Here is a 12,893-nt window from a genome sequence, read left to right as displayed (position 1 = left end):
AGCGGGTCGGGTAGACCCGTTTATAAAATAAAAATCCATCAACAATATAAAGTTTAAAAATAATAAAATTTAGGTGAAAATATCAAAATGCTACTACAATATAAAGAACATTAAAATTCAAAATAAATAAATAAAAATACAAAAGAAGTCTTCATTGCAAATTGATAATTTTCATTGTAAATTTGGTCATCTTCATTGCAACATATTAAAATTTGTTATCTTTTTAAATATTTAAAAGTTAACGGGTCGGGTCCCGGGTAACCGGGTACGGGATGACTATTCCGTTACCCGTACCCGGACCCGTTAAAACCCTAACAGGTATTACCCGTTTACCCAAAAAGAACGGGTATTACCCGACCCGAATAAATCGGGTAACGGGCCGGAACGCGGGTAACGGGTCAAATTGCCATCCCTAATTGCAACCAACTTGATGATATTGCTAACTTGATGATTACGCCAACCTAATGGTGTCGCCGATCTGATAGCGTCGCCAACCTGATGGTGCCGCAAACCTGATGACTTTGTCAACCTGATGGTGCCGCCAACCTGATGACATCGTCAATCCGATGACGCCGCCAACTTGATGGCACCACTAATCTGATGATGTCGCCAACTTGATGGTGCCGCCAACCTGATGACGCCGTCAACCTGATGGAGCCGCCAACTTGATGGTGCCGCTAACTTGATGACACCGTCAATCCGATGACATCGTCAATCTGATGGTGCCGTCAACCTGCCACGCTGTCAACCTGATATTAGTACTAATTTAAGGTGATGCCAACCTGATGACTTTGCCAACTTGATGGTGACACCAACCTGAGGTGATGTCAACCTGACGGCGCCGACTTGATGTCGCCTCCAACCCCAAAAATTCACCTAGAGATAGTTGTCGCCAACTCCTTTAGCCATGATGCCGCCAACTTGCATGCCCTAGGCTCCTTACCGCCAACCGGCCAAAGGCTTCTTGCCGTCGACCACAGCAACAAGAGAAAAATAATACAAAATATTTAAATAAAGTTTAACATCCGCTCTCCTAAAATTGAGACACAAAGGTTTTTAGGGGAAAAGATGGTGTTTATAGAGAAAAAAATGTTTAGGGTTGTAGAGAGAAAAAAAGGGGTGGGAGAAAAATAATGGAAAAATTGTATGAAGTAGCCAATTCAAACTATGACTTTTGCAAAATAGCCATAGTTTCATTAGGTATAGCAAAATAGCCAATTGAGAGTACTACGACTTTTAATCCTGCCTCGATTAATTTTAATCCAGCCTTCATAAAACTTACAGTATGTCTTTATAGTTCGTTGGGATTAAATTTAATCCAGCCTAGATTAATCTTACTTTGGCTAGTTTACTTATAGTTGACAAACTATGACTATTTTGCAAAAGCTTAAGTTCTATTTGGCTATATAGCCGCTTGACCCAAAAATAATTAACAGAAATGTCTTGCCCGCAAACCCGTATGATCATTCTATCAGGATAATATTGACGAAAAATATATTTATAAGTGACAGAGCTAAAAATTTCAATTAGGCGCAAATAAAAAAAATATAAAAAATTAGGAGGAACAAATTTAGGGGCCGTTTGGTTTAGTTTTTTAAACTCGTTTTCTGTTTTTAAATTCTGTTTTCTGATTCTAATTTTTAAATTTAAAAAACAGATTTAGAATTACGTTTCGGAATATTTTAAATGTTGTTTGGTTATGTTTTTCATTCAATTGTATAGAGATAAAATAGAAAACAACTTTTCATTGTTTTATGTTTTCTAAACAAATTTCAAAGAAAACAGAAACATGATTCTAAATCTGTTTTCTGAATTTATAATCAAACAGTTTTAGATTTCTAGAATTTAGAATCAGAAAACAGAAAACAGGAATGGAAAACTTAACCAAACGGGATTAGATTTTAAAAATACGTTCTGCATCACTTCGATTCGTGTATACGAGTATTTTTCCTCACGATTCATTAAAGATCTCACGGCCTTCGTCAGAGAGGGTTTCAAAGACTCGGAAAACACAAGACAAGAGAGTGTGCTTTGCCAGTGTATACATACAAGCTCGTGCGTGTGCACCGTAATTTATGTGAGGTCGTGGTCAAAAAGTTGACTATATAAAGGCACACTGTTGGTTGCTTGTTGAGTACTCTTATTGACTACGAGCTATAAATATATATACACACACACACCAAGAGAATAATGAATAATTTATGCTTCTTTTGTATTTTTTAATTATACAGAAAAAGCGTGTGAAATACAATAAAAGCTACGAAAAGATCTCTGACTATGGTTCACTACATGATGAGTCAATTAGATATCAATCTTGTGGTTATAATGTGTGTTTGTATTTTCTAATTAAAAGAACAGTAATGGATTCGTGAATATTAGTGGATAATTGATATCTTTGGGGTCTCATGTTTGTTTATGTACTATATATCTCTTAGGAGATTTGGGCTATTCAAGGGCTTCAACGACAAGTGGTTGTGGCATCATTGTTTTGGACCCATCAGTGTGAGAAAAGATAGACTAAAACTTATAAAATTAATTAAAGTATATATTTCCATTTAATACGCATAGTAGTTTCGTGTTCTTTCTTTCTTTCTTTTATAAATTAATTATCACACGTGTGCAGGGACGGAACTGAATTTCAAAAGGACCAAATTGGAAAAAAAGTTTGTGGGGAAATTAGTTTTGTAAACTTTCAAGATTCTGTGTGAACATATTGATTGGTTTTACAATATATCCGGAGACAGTTATGTAGTTTTATACATGTCAAGATTTAGTACTTATTAAGCAACATAGATTTTTGTTTATTTATTTCTCAATGAGAGGGATATTTGAAGCACTTTTCTTTCAAAAACAGAAATGAACTAGCTCACACACAATCTTAAATTAATTTTAGATTTTACTAAGATTAGGGTAAGAATCAAATATAAATTAGTTATTATGTCTATGTACGCAAATAATTGATCAATTTTTTTTTAATTAATATGCTTGCAGATTTCTCCAACATATTTTGGATCAAGTTTTCTTCTTTGATTTCTCTTAATTACTCATGAGTCATGCCTCACCGAATTTCGTATCTTTCTTTCCAAGTAAATACATACATTCAAATAAATGACAAATTGGAAGAAATGATGTCGCTCTCATTCATTCATGCATGCGTGATCCGTAACAGCATTTTCATTGTCATTTATGTTCTTATGATTGAGAATTTTTTTTTTTTCATAAATTTACGCATTTTTTGAATTATTTCACAATCTAAACGGTAATTCTATTTCACGGCCAACAGCTGTAAAAAAAAAAAAAAAAAAAAAAATTGAAGTTTCTCGCGTGTCAACTCCTTTTTAATTCATTCACCTCATCATTTAACGGCTAAGATTAGAACACGTGGCATATCGACGGCGGTGATTGTAAACGACATTTACTGCGCGATTCAAGTTGAGCCAAGTTTTTATTTGGCCCACGTAATATTTGAGCAGGCCTTCAACTCAAGCAAGTTCAACTTTCAAATTATTCAAAAAAAAAAAATATATATATATATATATATAAAAAATGAAAACATAATAAAAATTAAACCTACACGAAATTAGCTAGTGGACCCCACAAATAATAACAATAAAAAAAACCCGGTCAAAATTTATTAGTTTTAACCGTGGGTTAAACCCGAGTTAAGCTTAAACCCGTCCCCGATATATATGCACTCACTCCTTCGCTCAACATTCTCACTCGCGCTCACTTCTTTCAATTTATTGTTATTTTTTTCTTTTTACGGTTTTCATTTCTTTCTCTCGAGCTTCGAGTCTGTTTTGGAGAGAGAGAGAGAGACGATCGTATGCTCTAGAGAGAGACAGAGACAGTTTCAGTGGAAGAAGCTCGAAGCTCTCTTCTGGTTCGACGACGATGGTAGTGTTCTCAGGAAAGCAGATTTTTCCGGTGGACTACGAGGCAGAGGTTTCGCAGCGCCTCGTCGAAGCTTCGTTCGTCGGCGATCTGAAATCGGCGCTCGAGTGTGTCTCTGATCCGTGCGTCGACGTCAACTTCGTCGACGGCGTTTGCCTCCGGACCAGGAAGACCGAGTTGGTGCCACGCGGTGAATCGCCGGCCGAGGTCCGAGTCGACTACGACGAGTTTAGGTCGGACGTTACGGCTCTTTTCGTTGCCGTTCACTCTGGAAACGTCGCTTTGACGAAGAAATTGCTGGTAATGTAACGTAGTTTCATCCGATCGTTTTTGTTCGTAGCTGATATTATTTTATTAATTTATAATCGAACTGTTTTATTCGTTGAGGTTGTGGCTGTTGATTGACCTTCAGTGCCTTCCTTGACTGACGTATTTTGCTGTTTGTGTTGAGAAAAGTTGAAAAAATATTTTGTTGTTTGTATTAATTTCAAAAATTGATCGTTCTCGTTTGCTGTTGTATTTTTTTTTTTTTGGGTCAAACTGTTATATTCGTTGAGCTTGTAGCTCTCAATGGATCTTCACTTGACTGAGTCATTTCGTTGTTTGTTTAAAAAAATTGAAAAGTCCTTTTGTTGATTACTTTAATTTGAAAAATTGATCGTTCTCGTTCGTAGCTGAATTTTTTTTTTTTTTTTTTTTTTTTTTTTTTTTTTTTTATATATGTTTTTTATGTTTTCAAACTGTTTTATTTGTTGAGCTTGTAGCTGTTGATTGACTTTCACTTGACCTAAATCATTTTGTTGTTTGGGGTATAAAAAAAATTTGAAAAATCTTTTAGTGCTTGCTTGTCTGTCCTTTTCCTCGCAGAGTTCTTTTCAGGACGTAAAGCTTTTTGTTTTTTTGAATTACGAGCGTCTTATTGTAATGTTACCGTCTTTATGACATTAACTGCTGTGCAGGTTTGGTTTTTGAAGTCTTAATTTCGAAGTATTTAATTCCGTGATTTCAGAAAATGTTGGCATTCATTGGTCAAAGATAAATATTTTAATCCTCTCTATATTTTAATTAGCTGATGAAAGAGCTTAAATATTGGATCTTAATTGCTCATCAGACAGTATTGGTCTAGTCTCAATCTTTCTTTAATGTCAAAACTTTTTGAAGCGCAATAAGCGCGAACTATTGTCGACAATTTAGCCTTTACCTTTGCGTAGTTACGTGGATTTCTTTTTAGTATTCAAGATATGGTTCTCTTTTGTGCTTTGTGCCTTGTCTTGGCATTTAAAGGTCCTATCTTATCTTTGTATGCTTAGTTCCAAACCTTCTTTGAGATAAGCTATTTGAGGCTTCCTATTTGTGACATTGTTCGAGATTGAACCTCTTTAATTGACATCATAAAGGAAGCGTCTCACGCTCAATTCCACTGTTAATGGTTTCTCTCGAGTGAATGGATTCACACTGCAATTTCCTTGTCAATTTATTTAATAATTTAAGCAATTGAGCTTTTGAGTGTCATCTTCGGGGCTTGTGTAATTATTTCTGCCATATGACCTTATTAAAAAGAAATCCAGACAAAACTTATGTCATTGTAGTGTGTGATGTTTCAAATACCAAAGGTTTCTGCTCATTTTTGGACTCATTTGGATTAAAGAAACGAATATCTGAATGTGGAGACATAATTTCAATTATTGTTTTATTCATGTGCAGAAATACATGGAATCCTATATATCTGACATGTATTAATGAGGTCTAAATGATGGAAGAGCTAGCATAGCAAATGTTTGGTTAGGTGACCTATACACAAATTGCCATTAGATTATTTAATTGAATTTTGTATGCGTCTAAAGAGCCCATACCTAGTTGTCTCTAAAATCAACTACGTGGATAGAATAGAAATCAGGAATATGTCTTTTACCCATTCGTTTCTACTTCTCTTGTTTACTGGCTTACCAAAGGCTTCCTATAGCCCCTGCTCAAACAATTTTGACTCCACAATCATGTCATTGATATTATCCCACATGCCAATACTACATTGTTAAGATGCTTCGGTAATAATTTGACATGTGAAAATTCTCAAACAAAATTACAGAGCATTGGAGCGGAGTTGAATCAGAAGCTTTTCAGGGGATTCGTTACAACGGCGGCGGTGAGAGAGGGCCACTATGAGATTCTCGAGATCTTAGTGAAAGACGGAGCGTCTCAGCCAGCTTGCGAGGAGGCTCTGATGGAGGCCAGCTGTCACGGCCGCGCTAAGTTCGCCGAGCTGTTAATGGCCTCCGACTTGATCCGGCCCCACATCGCTGTGCACGCTCTTGTCACAGCTTCATGCAGAGGCTTTGTTGATTTGGTGGACACACTCATTAAGGTAAATAAAAAAATAAAAAAGCTTTCCTTAGTTACTTATAGTAACATTTAACGCAGAAATTTTACGGGCTATAAGCCATCAGCCAGTATAAGGTCCCACTGGAACTGTCTCTTTCCAAAAAACAGGATTGATTGAATGAATTGGCTGTTGACCATCTCTTTCTTATTATTGCCCTCTTATGTCACTGGACACGTCCCCATTTTGTCCACAGCAATGAGATTTGCAAAGAATCTCAGTTTTTTTGTCGTCGTTCGTTGTATTCGCTGTTTGGATGTCAGGGTAGATCAGTAATAAAATCATTAGAAGATGTCATGAGGTTGATGAAGAGTAATGAATTAATTGCTGCAACTATCGAAATCCGAGTTATTTTACTTCTTTGATTTACAGAACTTTAGACTGATTGTTCATTCTTGCTTATTGGCAGTGTGGTGTTAATCCAAGCGCGGTAGATCGGGTATTGCTTCAATCGTCTAAACCTTCATTGCACGCAAATGTCGATTGCACAGCGCTCGTTGCCGCGGTTGTTAGCAGACAAATCTCCACCGTCCGTTTGCTTCTACAGGTAATAAATTTTTTTATCACCAAAGCTATAAATCTTGGTAGTAAGAAAGTAAGCCGTAATTTATTACTATCGACCAATCCTCCATAATTTGAAAAATGCTTTTCAGATATTTGTAAATGTACTTGTCACGACATTGTCCTTTATGGTACCTCTGTTTTAGAAAATGATATTGTAATTGGAAAGGACTCTTCACCACAACCGACCCTCCTAAAAATAGCCACCCATTTGCTTAAGTTTTGTGGGTCCTTATGAGTAGTAAAACCAGCTATACTCCTGAGCGTAGCTCTTGTCTCCACTATGTGTACGTAGATTATGCTTCTGTTTATTTTCAGTACATGTATCGTGTATGTAAATCCAAAATGACGTCTATGCCCTTCGTATATGACAATGCTGCAATAAATAACTATCTACAGCTGTTGTACCTTTTGGATTTAGGCGTGTGGTTCAACTTTTTCATTGAATGAAAATCTCAACAGAAAAATGTGTTTGATCCGGCCAATCCCTTTTAAAGCAATCTGTCAGTAATATGAGTTATGACTCAAGACTGTAGAAAGTAAGGGGAAAAAAAAAATTAATAATAATAATCTGCTTGCTTGCTTTTTTAACCCACGTGAAAATTGATGATGCCAGGCTGGCGCGAGAACTGACGTGGATGCGAAGCTCGGAGCGTGGTCGTGGGACACGGCCACAGGGGAAGAGCTCCGCGTCGGAGCCGGGCTAGCCGAGCCGTACCCGATCACGTGGTGCGCCGTGGAGTACTTCGAATCCAGCGGCGCGATTCTCCGGATGCTCTTGCAACACCTCTCGGTCCACACGCCTCACCGCGGAAGAACGCTCCTCCACCACGCCGTTCTCTGCGGGAACGCCGGGGCCGTTAGCGTGCTCTTGAGCTCCGGGGCCGACGTTGAGTCTCCGGTCGAAATCGCCGGAATAGCAACTTCCCGGCCGATCCACATGGCGGCCCGGCTCGGAGACTTGGGGATCCTCCAGTGTTTGCTCGAATCCGGTTGCGATATCGACTCAAAGAACGGCTCCGGCGAGACTGCATTGATGGTCAGTGCGAGGTATAAACAAGAGGCGTGCCTGAGAACGTTGATTCTCGCCGGAGCTGACTTCGCATTGGTCAACTCCGACGGTCAAACGGCGAGTTTAATCGCCGAGTTGAACAACTGGTCCGTCGTGTTCGAACGGACCGTCATGAGCGCGATCAAATCCGGGAATCTCCCGAAATCGAGCGACCCCAAACTCTTCTGCCCACTGATCGCCGCGGCGCGAGCCGGAGATAAAGAAGCTCTCGAGGCTCTGATCGCCAGAGGAGACTTCGACGTCGATCGAAAGGACGAGAACGGACTTTCTCCTGTGACGATCGCGGCCTCCGGCGGATTCGTCGACGCGTTCCGATCGCTCGTCTACGCCGGCGCTGACGTGGCGTCCCTGACCCTCCCTCGCTCCAACCCGAATCGCGACCTCTTCGAGAAAGTGATGCTCGAATTCGCGCTCGAGATAGGAAGCCGAAGCTCCGGCGGAGGATTCTTCTACGCTCTCCACTGCGCCGCTCGCCGCGGAGACTTCGAAGCCGTCGAACTGTTGACGAGCCGCGGATATGACGTCAACGCCCCCGACGGCGAGGGCTTCACTCCTCTGATGTTGGCCGCGAGAGAAGGGCACGTGTCGATATGTCGGCATTTGCTGTCGCACGGGTCGAACCTCGGGTTCGTCAACGAGAGAGGCGAGTCGGCGGTCTCGCTCGCCGGTCCAGAGAGCAAAGCTCGCGAGTTCTTGCTCGACGAGGCGGCGCGGGAGATCGTTACGGCGGGGGTGCGGGCGCGGAAGCACACCAAGGGCGGGAAAGGGAAAGCGCACGAGAAGGAGGTCAAGATGGCGAGAGAGAGCGGGGTTTTGTGTTGGGGAAAGTCGAGGCGGAGGAACGTGGTCTGCAAGGAGGCGGAGATCGGTGCCAGCGAGGCGTTCCGGCGGAACCGGAAGAGCAGAGGTGGCGGTGGGGCCCACGAGGCGGGGCTCTTCAGGGTGGTCACGGAGGGAAACAAGGAGGTGCATTTCGTGTGTTTGTCCGGCGGAGAAACCGCCGAGCTTTTCGTCAGAGGGATTAAGCTTGTGACTAGAGAGGCCAAAGAGTTATAATATATGTATGTTGATTTTGATTGGATGAGTGTTTTATTTTTATTTTTTTCGGTGAAGTAGTAGGATATGTATAGACCTTATTTTTTTTTTCCTTTACCAGCTTAGTTTGTCAAGAGTACCTCACCTTGAGGCACTACTACTAATGTGTAAGAAGTTTTCGTTTGTAAAGGTTTTGATTTGTGGTAGTTTGGTCTTTTCTTTTACATCATTACTAATAACATAAAAAAAAAAAAATAGAGGCAAAAAAGGGTATAATGATTTAATTTGGATGATATAGTAAAGAGGAAAAAGAAAACAGAGGATCCGGATAGAATGCCTTCGGGTTTAACTTGACCGTACACCTTCAATTATATATGAACCTATGAGTATGAAGAAGAATATAATATTGTGAATTGACCAAACGAAGAGGGCTAGATCAGAGAAGAGCAGAACTAGAAACAACTTGATAGTTGAAGTGGGTCCTGTGAAAGCAAGCAAGTAGTCAAAATCAATCACGTAGGTCAGTAATCAACCTTTTTTTTAAAAGAACACCATCGTAATCCATTAAGAGCATCGCAACCTATTTTATTTCCAGCTGAGAAGACATGACATTGTGAAATCCGTCTCTTGATCCATCTATAATAATCTCAACCAACTTTTTGATTAATATCGACCACCAGAACTTAATAAATAATTTTTATTGGTACAAAATATCCAATGCAATGATTTATGATTAGAGCGCAAAGGTGAAATCTTTTGAGTAGTGGTGGTGGTGGGGCTCTTTGAACAAAGAGTGAAAACCGACACCATTGCTTTAGCTTTTATTTAGCTTGTGATCTCCTTCTCTTTCGCCTTGCACACATCTTCGGTTGATTTGATATACTTTTTGGTTAAATCTTCAATCTGGTAAAAAAAAAAAAAAATTAATAATACAACTTGATTCCTTGTGATTTAAGGCACAATTTAACAACTCACTTCTTTCTCCCATCTTTTTAACTCGTCTTTGGGGTAGCTCGATTGCAATTTCTTTATCGAATCCATTGCCTGCAAAAAAATAGTTTGACCAAAAGACGTTTTAAACAGATTTCATAACATGAAAACAACTCTGCTCACGGTTTTTTATTTTGCTGGGGACTGAAAAAACAAGTATTGTTTATTACTTGTATAACTTAAGAAAATTAAAAAAAGTTTTAAATTCTGTCCATTTTCTACTACCCAGTTAGTCTAAACCTCTAATAGAAGATAACATGAATTTTGCAGACAGAGAAGATGAAGAAAACAAGAATTCAATCAATCTAACCTTTTGGCGAGCCCTCCTTATGCTTAATTTGGCATCTTCACCGGACTTTGTGACTACTTTACAAATAGCCTGAAAAAGCAAGTTAAAAATAATTTAGAGAGAGATATGAAATGTGAAACGGGCATCAATATCCAGTGAAAGAAGGACAATGTGAAGTCACCTGAATATGCTCTTTGGTCAATCTGGTTTTACCCCCAAAAAAGAGAGAGAGAGAGAATCAGAGAAGATACAAATCAGTTAAAAAAACTGTATATCGAAGTGCTTACGGAGGTATAGCTGCGATCAATCGCTCACCCTCTTCTCTCGGATTTATTCCCAACGGAGACGCCACAATTGCTTTCTCCAAATTCTTTAATGACTGAATAAGACATGTACTATTTGTATAAATGGAATGTATGAATAAGACACAACAGAATTGTTTTCTTTTTCAGACTGAATAAATCAAAATGCTGACTAGCCTAAACTTACTCGGAAAAATATATTAGCAACTCACATTGGGATCAAAAGGGTTAATTGATAAAGTCTTTGTGTCCATAACCGAAACAACTGCGATCTGGTTCAATGGCATCTTCATATCACCAAGATCCACTATGATGTGGTCAAGCATTCCTAGTTCACAATTAAAAGATCACATTATCAAACACGTATAATGAAAAATGAAATTAATCAACTTAAAAAAGGAAAGAAAAAAACAACATCAGAAATCACCTGAAGAAGCTCTTCCTGTTCTAAGTTTGCTCAATTCAACGGACAACGCAGCCATGGCCGCGTCCATCTGTGAGCTCGCGCTCGACTTGATAACCGGTCTCATATCTTGCAAGTCCGAAGAACTCGAACCAGAATCATCCTCTACAAAAAAAAAAAATAATAATAATAACAATAAAGAGATTGAAAAATATGGACATTTATCATATTCATTTTGAAAATTGATCTTCTTTTCAATTCACAATGCCATGATAAATTCAATTTAGTATCACATATTAACTGAGAATATGATATTCATTTCTTTTATTTGGAAACTCAAATGTCTAGGGTTCTGTATTCTAATTCACACACACACACACACACACACACACACACACATATATATATATATATATATATATATATATATATATAAATTACTTGATTTGCGTGCTTTGGCAAAGCCTCTGCGAATTTCAGCGAGGAAATTATTCGCCGGGAGAGAGGAAATTCTCGGCTCCTCGGAGTGAAGGACGCCATTTCTAGAGCTGACTATGGTCGATATATCTCGTACGTACATACCAGAACTCCGGGGAAGAAGGACATTTCTACAGGCGAACGCGCGTCTGAGAAAGATCGCCATTGAAGTGCCTGAACTGAAGCTTAGGGTTTTGACGTTTTCTTCTAAACCCTTTCACTGTCCAGAGGTCAGGGACGAAAGGTTTATTATTTGGGCCTGGATTTTGTTTGGTTTTAAGCGCAATGAGTAAGCCCAAAAGTATTGTCTCGTTTACATTTGATGGAAATTACATGATTACCTGTTTTCAAAACGTTTTCTTATAATAGCTCATTTCTAAAATTATTATGATCACCTAACATTTGTTATGTCAATTTTCCATTATGACCTAATTTCAAGTATTTATCTTCACAAAAAAAAAAATTCAAATGAGTTCCTCTGATGCACCAATAATAGAGGAAAGTTCATATTTTATAACGAATTAAAATTTAATTTATGCATTAGTTTTTTTAAGTAGAATAGTCTCCTAGTTTTTGTTTCTAGATAAAATAATTTTAAACGGGAGGTATTCGAAGAATTATGTTCATATTACGTAATTTTCCCTTTACACTTGTTAGTATATATTAAAGATAATGCGGTGTTGCCCTCTTATTTATCAATAATTGGGAAAATAATCTTCAAATTCTCAATCTAGATTATATTACTAAAAGTATAATACTTCTTAGGGACTACTTTATTGTTACGAAAGAATAATAAATTTATGTGTAAACATGTTTTTTTGTTGGACTTGAAAAAAAAAAAAACACTTGTTATAAATAACATAACTAAAAAGTGATAATAAATATTAAAATGGTTAAAATCATGGCAGAAGGAGATAATAATAATACCAGTTTTTTATTTATGTATTTATTTAGTAGTAGAACCTAGACCATGTTTGGTCTGTAACATTCTCAGTAGCTGAAAGGTGAGCCACAGAGTAATTTGATTTAATGGGACCAATTTTCTTTGACCAACAATGTCTAAATATGACACGTTGGCACGTCGCTTGCTTCATATATATTCTTTTCTTTCTTTTTTTTGAAACTTGCTTCATATATATTCTTTAGAAATATATATTTGTCTCCATCATTTTGGGGTTTCAGCGAGTAAAACATCACAGAAATCTTAACCGTCCGTTACATCTACTGAAATTACCAGATGTGACATTCTAGCGATTTCACAGTCGGTTAATGATTATCCTTATCATTTTTTATCTACTACATTCTTATTTTATTCTTTTTTCCCTTTTATTTTCTATAAAATAATAATAATAATATAAAAGCTAATTAATTAAACTGTAGATGTAATGTTTACATCAAAATCCAATTTATGAGAGAGAGTTCTCCGATGTGGCATTTCATGGTGTACAAATTGACTGTTCTTTTTTAAACTCAAAGTAGATGATGATGGTTTT

The 12,893-nt window shown here is 38.0% G+C and overlaps 2 protein-coding genes across 2 annotated transcripts; one reads left to right on the top strand and one right to left on the bottom strand.

Annotated features, from left to right (window-relative positions):
* The first annotated feature begins 3,718 nt into the window (after positions 1-3,718).
* On the top strand, positions 3,719-9,163 carry LOC149406314 (ankyrin). Its single transcript, XM_089629395.1, has 4 exons — positions 3,719-4,194; positions 5,981-6,256; positions 6,681-6,818; positions 7,449-9,163. Exons 1-4 carry the CDS (start codon positions 3,895-3,897, stop codon positions 8,958-8,960), a joined length of 2,226 nt encoding a protein of 741 aa, XP_089485521.1. The 5' UTR covers positions 3,719-3,894; the 3' UTR covers positions 8,961-9,163.
* A 333-nt stretch (positions 9,164-9,496) lies between these two features.
* On the bottom strand, positions 9,497-11,642 carry LOC149406313 (Ribosome recycling factor). Its single transcript, XM_089629490.1, has 8 exons — positions 11,365-11,642; positions 10,948-11,088; positions 10,733-10,848; positions 10,506-10,597; positions 10,400-10,421; positions 10,240-10,308; positions 9,915-9,983; positions 9,497-9,842 (listed from the first exon to the last, which is right to left on the bottom strand). Exons 1-8 carry the CDS (start codon positions 11,564-11,566, stop codon positions 9,765-9,767), a joined length of 789 nt encoding a protein of 262 aa, XP_089485616.1. The 5' UTR covers positions 11,567-11,642; the 3' UTR covers positions 9,497-9,764.
* Between the last annotated feature and the right edge of the window lie 1,251 nt (positions 11,643-12,893).

The sequence above is a fragment of the Urtica dioica genome, chromosome 1 (assembly GCF_054948205.1).
Source record: "Urtica dioica subsp. dioica isolate 48M chromosome 1, U.dioica_male_clone48M_v1_H2, whole genome shotgun sequence".
In the NCBI taxonomy this organism is placed as follows: Eukaryota; Viridiplantae; Streptophyta; class Magnoliopsida; order Rosales; family Urticaceae; genus Urtica; species Urtica dioica.
Note: the sequence above shows the minus strand (reverse complement) of the source record. Positions and strands in the feature narration are given on the sequence as shown.